The 12,097-nt window shown below is 36.2% G+C and overlaps 1 protein-coding gene across 1 annotated transcript in view; it reads right to left on the bottom strand.

The window, feature by feature from the left end:
* Positions 1-12,097, bottom strand: part of sema3e (sema domain, immunoglobulin domain (Ig), short basic domain, secreted, (semaphorin) 3E) — a 39,576-nt gene that overhangs the window by 3,172 nt on the left and 24,307 nt on the right. The window contains exons 5-14 of the mRNA XM_026287183.1: positions 9,732-9,828; positions 8,792-8,908; positions 6,489-6,631; positions 5,829-5,943; positions 4,341-4,410; positions 4,085-4,229; positions 3,141-3,363; positions 1,973-2,064; positions 1,828-1,869; positions 1,303-1,469 (exon numbers count right to left, since the gene is read on the bottom strand). Of these exons, the coding sequence (XP_026142968.1) occupies positions 1,303-1,469; positions 1,828-1,869; positions 1,973-2,064; positions 3,141-3,363; positions 4,085-4,229; positions 4,341-4,410; positions 5,829-5,943; positions 6,489-6,631; positions 8,792-8,908; positions 9,732-9,828 (1,211 nt within the window). The remainder of the gene's footprint in view (positions 1-1,302; positions 1,470-1,827; positions 1,870-1,972; positions 2,065-3,140; positions 3,364-4,084; positions 4,230-4,340; positions 4,411-5,828; positions 5,944-6,488; positions 6,632-8,791; positions 8,909-9,731; positions 9,829-12,097) is intronic.

The raw sequence follows: 12,097 nt of genomic DNA, 5'->3' as shown, positions 1-12,097 counted from the left end.
GTGCGCAACTTGTCTGGCTTTGCATACAAAGTGAGAATGTGATGGATATTAATTCGAGCGAGTGGTGTTAGCATCAATCGCTAACAAGCTGATGATGACCACACTGAGACGGCTGACAGGCCTTTGAGTCGGGATTAGGGGAACACACCCACTCGCCCTTCGCTCCGATACACCCGGCACACATGCGCTCCCCTGCAGCTAAGTGAAACATCAAAAGAGCTCTCTCAAAAGCACACACTCTCCAAGTTCACTAAGCGCACTGATGGAAAAACTGGGTTGGAAAGCAAACAAGATTACGGTCCACATACACACTCTGACAAGCTAGAAACCATAGGCTAAAAAAAATTGCTTAATCAAGAAATGCATTAATAACCTAATTTTGCAACGCAAGACATAAAAAAATACATAACCTTTTCCAAATGTCAAGATGCCTAAACCTTTCTTATTATAAAAGCAATATGCAGTATCAGTTCTGTCAGTACATGCACTACCAGTCCAAGACTTATAATTACAGAGCAGTTTTATGTACAGACCTGCCAAATAAGAATATTATTTTAGTGTTTAAGACATAAGATGTAATGACTTCTACTAAAAGAGGTTTCAAAGAAAATGTTGCCACCCTTGGAGAACATTTAAATATACATTAACCTAAACAATAAAACAAAAAAATTGATTTGCTGTAAGAAATAAAACTATTAAAAAAAAATCTATAATAATTATTATAAATATTTATAAATAGTAGCCAATAAATTGACCTATTATTATTATTATTATCAATAACAACATCATGATACTAATACATTTAAATGCAATAGCACTAAAACGTATTTAAACCTTAAATAAATTAATAAACAAATACATATGAGTATTATTGCATTACATGACAAAATCTCATACCAGCAAGTTTGCATTTATTTCAACAAAACAAACAAAATAATTACAAAAAAGTTAGAAAATAGTTAGATATCAAATAAAAGATATATTGTTCAAAACGAGCTATTTGGGCTAGTTCTAGTTGTGCAATTTATATGTAATGTATCTATGTAATCAGCCAATTCTAAGCATAACTTAATCTAAATAATAATAAAAAAAAAATGTTTTGAATTTATCTACATTTTATATAGAGAGAGTAAATGATGACAATTATATATATATATATGTAGGTGAACTATCCCTTTAAGGCCTTATTGCCTATAAATTTGCTTTGGAACATTATGCAGAGTGAAAAGTGCTACACAAATAAATATGACTTGACTAAATATAAGCTATACATTTTCTATACATTTATGAAATTGCTGGTACCTTTTTGTATACAGGCCAGCTGGGTAGTACCGGGAACATGTGAACCCATCCCACGCACAGTAGGGGTCTCTGGCCAGGCAGCAGTCAGCGCAGGCTGAACCGTACAGTCCACACTGGTGCACACGGATCTGTGTTACACCCAGCTCAGAGCCCACATACAGCTGTTGCTATGGAGATACAAACACTGCCATCAACAGCTTTGTTACATCTGGTGAATGCCATTATGTCCAAATCACGTTAGCGTAATGATGCAGATAAAATCATTCTACAATTATTAGTGTGCACTGTAAATAATACAATATATTACAGTAATAAGACAGAATAAAATATGCTCATATTTGATTCATAATATTTACTTATCATGGCAAGAATTAGTAATTAACTATGAAGCATCTGACTTTTTATAAATCACTGAATTTGCCATAGGTATCAAGATGATCACTCATGCATGACAAGTTTACTCAATAGCACCATCTTCAGGTGAAAAACTACAGTGTCTGTAAGGACAAACTGAGAAAGACTTACTCGTTTAGTAGAGATGAGGATCTCTGTAATAGGAACAGGGACCTAGAATAAGAAGAAAAGAGTGTTTAGAGTGAAGACTGTTTCTAACCGAAATGAAATGGCTTCAATATAAAGATAAAAAGTCATCCAAAGGACTTCTGATGACCTTGAAAACTTGCAATTCCTCCAGAAGAACTTCTTCAACTGTTTCGGCTTCTTTGTTGTAGATCGTGATCATTTTTAATATTACAGAATTATCTGGGTTAAAGAGAGAGAGGACCAGAATTAGTTACTTTTAAAATAAATGTTATGTATTATTATTATTCCTACCATCTTTTATTCTGTTTATTTATTTATTTTCAGAAATGTGTTAAGGTTTTTCTTGGTGAGTCTTATGCTCACCAAGACTGCAATTATTCGATCAAAAATAGAGTAAAGAGTGTAATATTGTGAAACATTGGTACAATTTAAAATGACTGTTCTCTGATTATTCAATTTATTTTAAAATGTAATTCTTGTAATGGCTGAATTTTCACATGATCCTTCAGAAATCATTCTAATACCTGACCTGATCCACAGAACCAGTCATAAGTAGTGCAGGGGTATTTGTAGCAATAGCCAACAATACATTGTATAGATCAAATTATTGATTTTTTCTTTTATGCCGTAGATCATTAGGTTTTTAAGAAAAGATCATGTTCCATGAAGATATTTTGTAAATGTCCTACCGTAAATATATTAAACCTTGATTTTGATTAGTGATATGCATTGCTAAGAACTTCAGTTGGTCAACTTTAAAGGTGAATTTTTATTTTTATTTTTTTTATTTTTTTTGCACACTCAGATTCCAGATTTCCAATTAGCTGCATCTCGGCCAAATATTAAAAATTTTCCAGGATTCTTTGATGAACAATGTTCAACAGAACTGCGTTTACTGAAAAGACAAATCTTACATCAAATTAAAATTCCTTTACTGTCACTTTTGATAAATTGAATGCATCCTTGCTGAACAAAAGTATTCATTTCTTTCAAAAAATAAAAATAAAATAAACAACCTTACAGACCCCGAACGGTAGTGTGCATCTTCTAAAATAATTGTAAATTTTTTAGAAATGCACTAGCTTGTAGTTGGCCTTAAAGCTACAAAATTCCAATGTTGATTTGAGGGATTTTGTACACTAGAGATCAAATAAAATAATATTAGTTTATTGTTATGTTCCTTTAAAAAAACAAGACATAAAAAAATAAGCTACTGTAAATATTTAGTATGACACATGCAACAATTACTGTGCAAATCAGGTGTAAAAGAAAATCTAGGTATTAAAATTGAATACCAGTCCCAATGAAGAGAACATTGTAGTGTCCGTCCTCAGCTTCCACCCGGTCCACTGCCAGCTGTGTGAGTTTACGTCCTCCTTCAGTGTCCAGCAGAATGGGCCGCCTGTGAACGGGCTGCACTGCCTGGAACATAAGGGGATGGGAACGCACAAAACGCAGGACCTCATCCGGATACTCCTTTGAACTGGAATACTGGCCCCCGTTTATCTTACTGGCACACTGTGAGAGACCAAATCAGAAAATATGAGTTCAACAACAGAGTTCTCCAAGTCACGAAAGCCTTTCAGGTCTTTCAGTTTGTAGAATAGCTCACCCGCTTCTCGCTGCTATAACCTTTTAGAACCAGAGACTAATCAGAAATCCTGCGGTGTACGACTAAAGCTACCAAATTGCCTTTTAAAAGGTCAGCTGTTAGAGACATACTGCACACGGAAAGTAAAGAATTGAGTGAAATTCTGAAATGTGAACAATGGATGTACCCTGATTCTGCAATGTGATGCAAGACACAACAGAGAAAATGACTGTGAATTACATGTCATTACTAACTATTGGAAAGCAATCTTACTCTTTTATCGGCTGGAGATAAACAGCCAGAGAAGGACATTAATCAGCACATGTCAGATTTAATTATAATTCAGACCACGGCAATTTAAACGCCTCGATTTCACAGTACCTCCGTAAGTGCTCGGTTTCAGGCATTAACGTTTAAGAATTGCCATGACATGCTCGAGGAGAATGTGCACAGTCATGCTGAAAATAGACTCATCTGCCATGAGAGATTTTGTCTGAAGAATACGAAATTCAACATTCACTCAAGAGGGTCTCCAAATGACGCCGTGTGCCAGAGGTCTAAACATAACACGCTGTGACATTTTGTACACTGGAATCTCTGATATAACAAAAAGATGACACAAAGACTGATGGAGCAAATATTACTCACTGATCCAGGTCGTGGGTAGGGGACCTTGCCTTCGTACACCTTCCAGTGGTGGTCAGTTTGTTCTCGGTATGCAAAGGGCCCATTAAACGCCGCACGGATGTCTTCCATGTTATACATGCATACCGCATATCCTTTAAACACAGCACTAAATGAAAAAACAGATGAAGATGAGCATCCAGGCTGCTGTTCGCCAAAATAAACGGAGAATATAAAAGTGTAAATTGCGCTGTTAAGTGACACATGTGACCTCACCCACCTGGTGGTGCTAAACAGACCAAATATCTCTGGATTTTTCACATCTTTCTTCCGTAGCACGAACACATCCTCTAAAATAACACATAGACACACACACAAAGTGTAAAATCATCAAATAAACCTAAATTTGTGCTAAGCATGATTTTCAGTGTTTTATATATATAAGTTACCAATCAGTATGTAAGTTTTCAAGTCTTAGGGAAAACAAGAACTAATAATAATAATCGAATGCAATGCATGTCGCTTTGCATAAAATCATCTGCGAACTGCATAAAAAAATGTCTTGACACAAAGCCAAACTATGCATCTGTAGTAACAAAATTATTGTATATGTATTAATTATTTATTAAAATAATATATACATTTTGTAAAATATAGCTGAATAACAATGCTAAATAAATATATAAAAGTCTCATGTAGCACTTTACATCTTTGGAACAGATGAGGTGTTTAATAGGACGTCAGTGCAGAAACAGTCGAGCTTTCATCTGAAAGTCAAAGTGCCCATCAGACAGTTCCTTCAAGATTGTGATCGTTAAACAGGTTTAGATTTTCAATTCTAATGCTGTGAGATCTATTGTGAATTCATCCGGATGGACAGATGGTTGGATGGATGGATACCTGATGAAATCTATTCAGCTAAAGGCAAAATGTGAAGAGCAGAAACTGATTCATCAGCAGTTTTGCTCTGAGGCATATGATGAATAAAATCACTGAGCTGGAAGAAACGGCTCATCAGAGGCTAAAACTGCCAGTTTTGTGCTATTGTGGCCATTTCAGTCAAGTGGCCCTACATTGATGGATTCCAGATACTGCTCAGGACAGTGACTGTCCTGCGGTGACTGTCCACAAGCATAAATGGCATAAATGGTTACAAGAGTTGGACTTGTAACCCGTAGGTCGTAGGTGGGGGTGGTGAATGAACAGTGCTCTCTTCCAACCTCAATACCCATGGATGAAGTGTGCTTGAGCAAGTTACTGAACCCCTCATTGCTCCCCAGGCGCTGGAGCAAATAGCTTCCCTCTGCTCCGTGTTCATGGTGTATGTGTTCCCTACTCACTGCTGTGTGTGTGCACTTGGGTGGGTTTAATGCAGATCACCAATTCCGAGTATGGGTTACCATACTTGGCAAATGTCACGACTTTCACTTTTCACTTTTCACTTTCAATGTACAGGTATGTCGCTTTTGGAATGCTATTTTATGTGTAAGTGCCAGCACATTTCATGTATGTACATGTGCAAGCTTTATGGTCTGATATTACACACAATCCCTTGCACTACAGAATAAGACGAGGCTGAGATGTTCAAAATGCTTACAGTACACATCTAAAACACAATTTTAGACCTAGTACTGGTAGTTCTCCACATTATCGTTAGAAACTGCAATTATTAAAAAAGAAAAACAACAAAGTGAAATACTTTCATGGTTTCAGACAGACAAGAAAAAAGACCACTGGAGAGGAAGTCAGAAAGTAGAATGTCCCCTACCAAGCTCATCGAAGTGTGTGTCAATGCCGTTGGGTCCGGCCACTGAGCAGATCAAACGAGACTTCAGGAAAGAGCTCCATCTGTTTACCAGCATCCTCTGACCACCCTGGTCATTCTGACAGCAGGGAAGAGATAAAAAGACACTTCATTTCACCTGACCTGTGGGTGGTGCTGTCTTACAGCACAAGATTTAGACAAAGACTAAAAGTAATTGGCCAGTACTTGGCTGGTTAGCTTCAGAAATGAATCCCCTGCTGCTTGATGTTGTTTTGGACCACAATTTGCACCATTATGGGCGCAAAAACATTGTTTTTCATTGAAAACCATTCAAAAATGTGTGTATTTTGACAATGTTTACAAGCATTTCATTGCATTATAATTTTTTGCCAAAAGTTGCTTATACTGTAATTTCTGTGTGTTTTTTTGACGTCACTGGATAGTCATAATGAAGCCTCACAATCAGTGTTGACATCACTGGCATTTTGAAAAAAAAAAAAAAAAAAAAAAAAAAAAAAAAACGGTTTCCTATAAACCTTTTCTATGAGTAGAGTAGGTCCAGCATATGCTATTGAGATGAAAAAGAAAGCTAAGTGAATGCTTTCTTTAAGCATTATAGATCATGCCTTTGAATGCTAAATGACTAATTGTTGGGTAACACACCGCACAGACTCTGGCCACTCTGGTGTAAACGGCTTTGTTTCCTCCTTCCACGTTGGTCACTCGTTCTGTGAAGAAGTAGTAGACCTTATCATCAGCAGGATCGTCATTGTCAGGGATCACTGCTGAACCCACAAACTTGGGCTCTAGAAAAAAAATATATATATAACAAAATATGGTTAGAACTATACAAAAACACACACTTTTATATACTGGTAAAATTTTAGAATTTATTTACATTGTTTTTGAAAGAAGCTTCTTCTGATCAACAAGGTTGCATTTATTGAATCAAAAAAAAAAAATGAAAAAAAAAATTTCTCTCTCTCTGATGGCAAACCCAGATTTTTAGCATAATCGCTCCAGTCTCACAATCCTTCAGAAATAATTATTATATGGTAATTGGCTGCGCAGTAATACTGCGTAATATTTATGTGAAAACTATTAATTAATTAATAATTACTGATGCTCAATTATTAACAATGATTCTTATTCTTAATATTTGTATACCATTCAAAACACATTTATTCAGCAAGGATGCACTCAACTGATGAAAAGTGACATTAAAGACATTTATAATGTTACAAAGTATTTATATCTCAAAAAAGGTTGCTTATTAAACCAAAGAATCTGTTTCCACTGAAATACTAGATTGATCACGATTCTGAAGGAGTATGTGACACAGAAGACTGGAGTAATGAATGCGGCAAATTTAGCTTTAACTTCCAAAACAACATGTACATATAAATCTGTCATTTTAATGTGCAAAATGCATTTGCCTTATATAATCAAATATGAATAAATCAACTATCGCTACAGCTTTGTGCAGTGAATGTGAGTGGGATTAGATTGTCAGTGCTTTATGAGTCAGCAGCGAGAACACTTAACACCAGCTAAACATGAACAGAACTCAACCCCAGACTATTGAGTGCACAGCAAAAATGTAAAAGTCTCCATGCAGTCGTGCTTTACGCTCTGTATAACGCACTCGAACGTTATACAGCAGATGACCTACAGTAAGGATGTGATGGTATTTGACTGTGGTTTATTATGTCTGAATGGACATTAGAGAGATGGATGGTACGTGTCAAACACCTCGCTCTCAGTCTCTCTGTATGATTAATGCATCACAGCATGGGTCGGAATCACATGCGAGAAGTGTGAGAGAATACCATATTTTTAACATCTGTCTGACACAGTCAGGCTCTCTTCAGAATGAATACAAAAGCTTAATTCATGCATAATCCAATCAGAATTGAAGTCAAAACTATCTGTTCTTAAATGCACATTCTGACAATCGTTGAAAATGCATTCTATCCACATATACAGTTGGATTCTGTGCATACTGCAAAAATAGCAGCAGTAGTATTGTAGTACGCCACTGTGAATATATTTTCAGTTACCCTTGGCGTGGGGCTGATGTGATAATTGCACCTACGATGAGGCCACAAGCCTTGCTACAGTGATACGCATGGTAAAAGCGACACTCGCTGGCCGGGCTGAGGGCCAGATCTCTCGCACGGCTGCAGGAGGAGATATACAGCAAAGAGAAGCATAAAACCGGCTCACAGCAGGATGTCGCGGGCCTCTCTAAACCACACACAGGATGAACTGTACATCAATCTTGAATTCTACTTTAATGCTCTATTTGATTCTATGTATGCACATTTACGTGTATGATATATCCAGTAGCTATATACGCTGCTATTAAAAAGTTTGGGATAAATTAGATTTTACATGTTTTTAATGGAGATGCTCATCAAGGCTGTATTATTTATTTGATCAAGAATGCAAAAAAAAAAAAAAAATAGTATTTCTAATACTGGTTTCATATTTGAATATACTTTAAACTATAATTTATTTCTGTGACACAGTGCTAAATTTTCATCAGCCATTCCTCAGTTCTTCAGTGTCATGTGATCCTTCAGAAATCATTCTAATTCTTATTTATTATCAGTGCTGCTTAATATTTTTTTGTAACCAGTGATAGTTTTTACTTATTTATTTATTTATTTATTTTTATTTATAAAGAAATAATTTACTGACACTTATTTTAATTTGCAACAATATTTCACAATTCTTCTTCTGTATTTTTTTATCAAATAGATACAGCCTTGATGAGCATGAATGCCTGAGCATGAATGCATGAATGCCCCCCCCCCACACACACACACAAAAACATGTAAATAACAATGTAGGAAGACAAGCTCAGTTTCAAAGCTTGCACACCAGCATGGTTTTTTTGTGAAGCCGGCTGACCAAATAAGCGTTGCTGGTTTAAACAAAACAAAAACAAAGTTTTCTCTCACCATTCAGCTGCTCTCTGTCACCCACTTCAGTCCTAATGAAACTGCGGTTGCCAAGGCGATATAGAGCAGCATCATTCTCCCAATAATCAGTGTACAAGCCAACAAACAGCTCCCCACCTGTCAATCAAACATGATTCAGAGAGAGAGAGAGAGAGATAAATCGTTTATATTGAATAAAATTTAGAAATGTTTATTTGATTTAATACTGTAAAGTGTTTAAATAATTTAAGAAGTTATTTATTCAGTTTCAATACATTAACTTAAATAAAAATCACACTTAAAACTGTTAAGCCTTAAATCGGTTCAGTAATGTTATGATTTCATATTTTACATGACATTTAAGAATAATATACATCACTATTTAATGACAAACGTTGCATCCCTGAACATTGTCTAATGTAATGCACAACAGCTCTGGTAATGTGTTTGTCATACATTCACATACCACTAGGTGGCACCGCAGACACTGTTTCTCTTTAAACAGTGAGTAATAAATCCTTCAGTAAGTCACGAAGGATGTAATGATATGAAGGGCAATATAAAATTTGGCATCTAAACATTCCTTATTATGAACGATCGTGATGCTGGGCTGGCTGGGAGAGACTAAATTAATAACCCAGCTGAAAACAGTCAGCAGCTGCTGTCAGAGAGGAAGTCATCAAATTCATCTCTCAATTTCCCTTCTATCAAATCCCTGCCTCTGAAGGGCTGGGGCTGAAGAGCTTTCATGCTCGGTGGCCCCTGGCTCAAAATGCACTCGCTTCCTTTCAAAACTCAAGAACACACACATTCTGAACATCAAGAATAAAAGGAGTAGGGGTGAGGGGAGCTACAGAAAAATAAAGTCTGAATAGGATGAAAGATATTTGGATGCCAACAAAAAGAGGAAAATGCTATTAAAGGATGGAGGACTGAAGGAGAAGTTATTCTGAATGCTTACGGTACATAGTGGATGCTGAAGGGCTGTTGGGATGGAAAGGACATCTTCCTCTGCCACTTTCTATGTGATCAGACTCCAACCTGAACTCTCCTTCCAGCTGGAACACAAACACACATTTAACAAGCTAAATACAAAATAAATAAATATTTTTATGACGGAATGAATGAATGATAATAATAATGAATCTATCTATATATCAAACAATCAATCAAATCAAGCATTAATGTCTAACTTATTTTTCTCATGACAGTATTCCCATTCAAAATGCCACATGTTGTCACCAGCATAGGTTGTGTTTTATATGCTTGAGCATGAGATCCCTGGCATGACTTGCTGATATGCTGGCGTCCCCTTCCTAAAAAGCTTAACTAGTGAGAGCTAGTCAATCTGCTTCAGCAGAAAGATCCTGCTGGTCGAGCAGCTTCATTATTAGTATTGCTGGTGAAAGGCACGGAGAGTCATGCTGCTGTAAGCTGGTGTTTTCAGCAGGGTAGACAAAACAGAAATCTGACACTGCAAAGTCTGCAGTTCTTAGAATTGCAGCAAGAAAAAAAAGTAAGTGAAAATAATCAATCAGCCTGCGGGCAACCAGCATCATAGAGTATAATGTACTGTATTAACATATCAGTATCAGTGTATATAACAGTAGCTTTTCATCAAATAAGACACAGGCCTTCACTGCATTTCCTGCAGTCTCAGGGGAAATATAACATCCAGGTGAAGCAGTGGAGGGTGAAATGAGATTGGAGCACTCACATCCAAGCCCTTCCCCACATGAAAAGCCCTTTGAAGAATCACTTTCTCTCTACCGTTATTGCAAAACTCACTTTTACCAGAAGGTGACAGTATAAGCCGTGCAACATGTGTCGCAGAACAGGCTTTCACAAGCTTGATTCATGTGTTCTCACACTGTCTGATCCCGGAGAAACAAACACCAGACATGTAACACCAGTCCATCCATCATTTTCTGTCTTAGGATTGTTCTTCTACTCATTCCGGAGGTAGACATTTTTTTTTATCCCATCACTTCATACGAAGCAGGAATGGAAATAAATCCTTAGCCAAACCAATAACTTTAGTTTCATTTTATGAAGCGTGCTGCTACATGGGCGAATTCTGGATATAAATCATAAAGGTTGGCTGTGGTTGATGTGCTGGTTTATGCCGAGGGGCCGTAAGGTTCTTTGCCAACGTACAAATCTTACTTAACACAGTCTTGTGATCACCAGACAGATAGCATCAGCGCTTGTGGCCAGCACACATGGTTGTGAATGTGCATATCTGCTCGAACAGATGATGTGCCTGAAGTAACATTTGTGGCATAGATGAGATGAAACAGATCGAGATTCACATGATAATCAGTACACAAACTCACATGCACACCTTGTGCAAGGACACATGGTTCAGATTTTCATGAGGTTTGGTGATCGGGCTGCGTATTGTCAGGGGGGATGAAATGTTAGGTGAGAGGTCAGATGAAACTGACAGCCACAGAATACCAAAAATGAGTGTGGATGGACCTCATATGATGTTAACCCTGGAACAACACATAAAACTAGCAAATTTAGCTTAATCACAACGTTTAATCACAACATATAATCATTGCAGTTAATAGTGCTCACCGTCTGTTTGATTACATGTAATTTGTAACTAACTGCATGATAGTCACCACTAATAACGTACCCCTAAATACAATGTAGAAACTGTTTTTTTTTTTTTTTTTTTTTTTTTTCTGTTAAGCTGCTTTGCAAGAGCAACAGTGTTGTGAAAAGCGCTATATAAATACAGTTGAATTGAATTGATGTATGCAAAGGGCTTGTTCAAAACCAAGTGAACTGCAGACTTAGAGGTGAAAAAGGGCACATTAATAATTTCTAATATTATTTATTAATGTGTAATGTATGAAATATTAATAATACAATTTAACATTTTATTTTTCCATATGTTTATTTACCAAAAAACAACAACAACATACATACTGTTCAGACTTTTCAGGCAGAAGAAAAAGTTTGTGGTAATAATTCCAACAGAAACATTTAACCAATGTCTTAAATGCCCGAATTAAACGTACTTATACATTAAAACCAAAGATAGTAAGCAATTATAAAACTATTATAGGCAATTATACACATTTAACTAGCAAAAATACATGGCACAAACAAATAGATACCAAGCAATTTTTAATTAGACTTAATTATAACTTTTTTTATACTTTTTAAAATGGAAAGACATTTATATATATTAATAGCATTTCTTCTGCCTCGTCTTGCATTGCATTCCCTGTGAAACAGAAGTTTGCTTAATTGTACTAAATGTGCACTTGCAGAGAATTTCAAATCTTAAAAGTTTATTTTAAATCATAGTTT

The sequence above is a fragment of the Carassius auratus genome, chromosome 18 (assembly GCF_003368295.1).
Source record: "Carassius auratus strain Wakin chromosome 18, ASM336829v1, whole genome shotgun sequence".
Taxonomy (NCBI): Eukaryota; Metazoa; Chordata; class Actinopteri; order Cypriniformes; family Cyprinidae; genus Carassius; species Carassius auratus.
The sequence above is the reverse complement of the archived record's forward strand: the minus strand, read 5'-3'. Positions and strand labels throughout refer to the sequence as shown.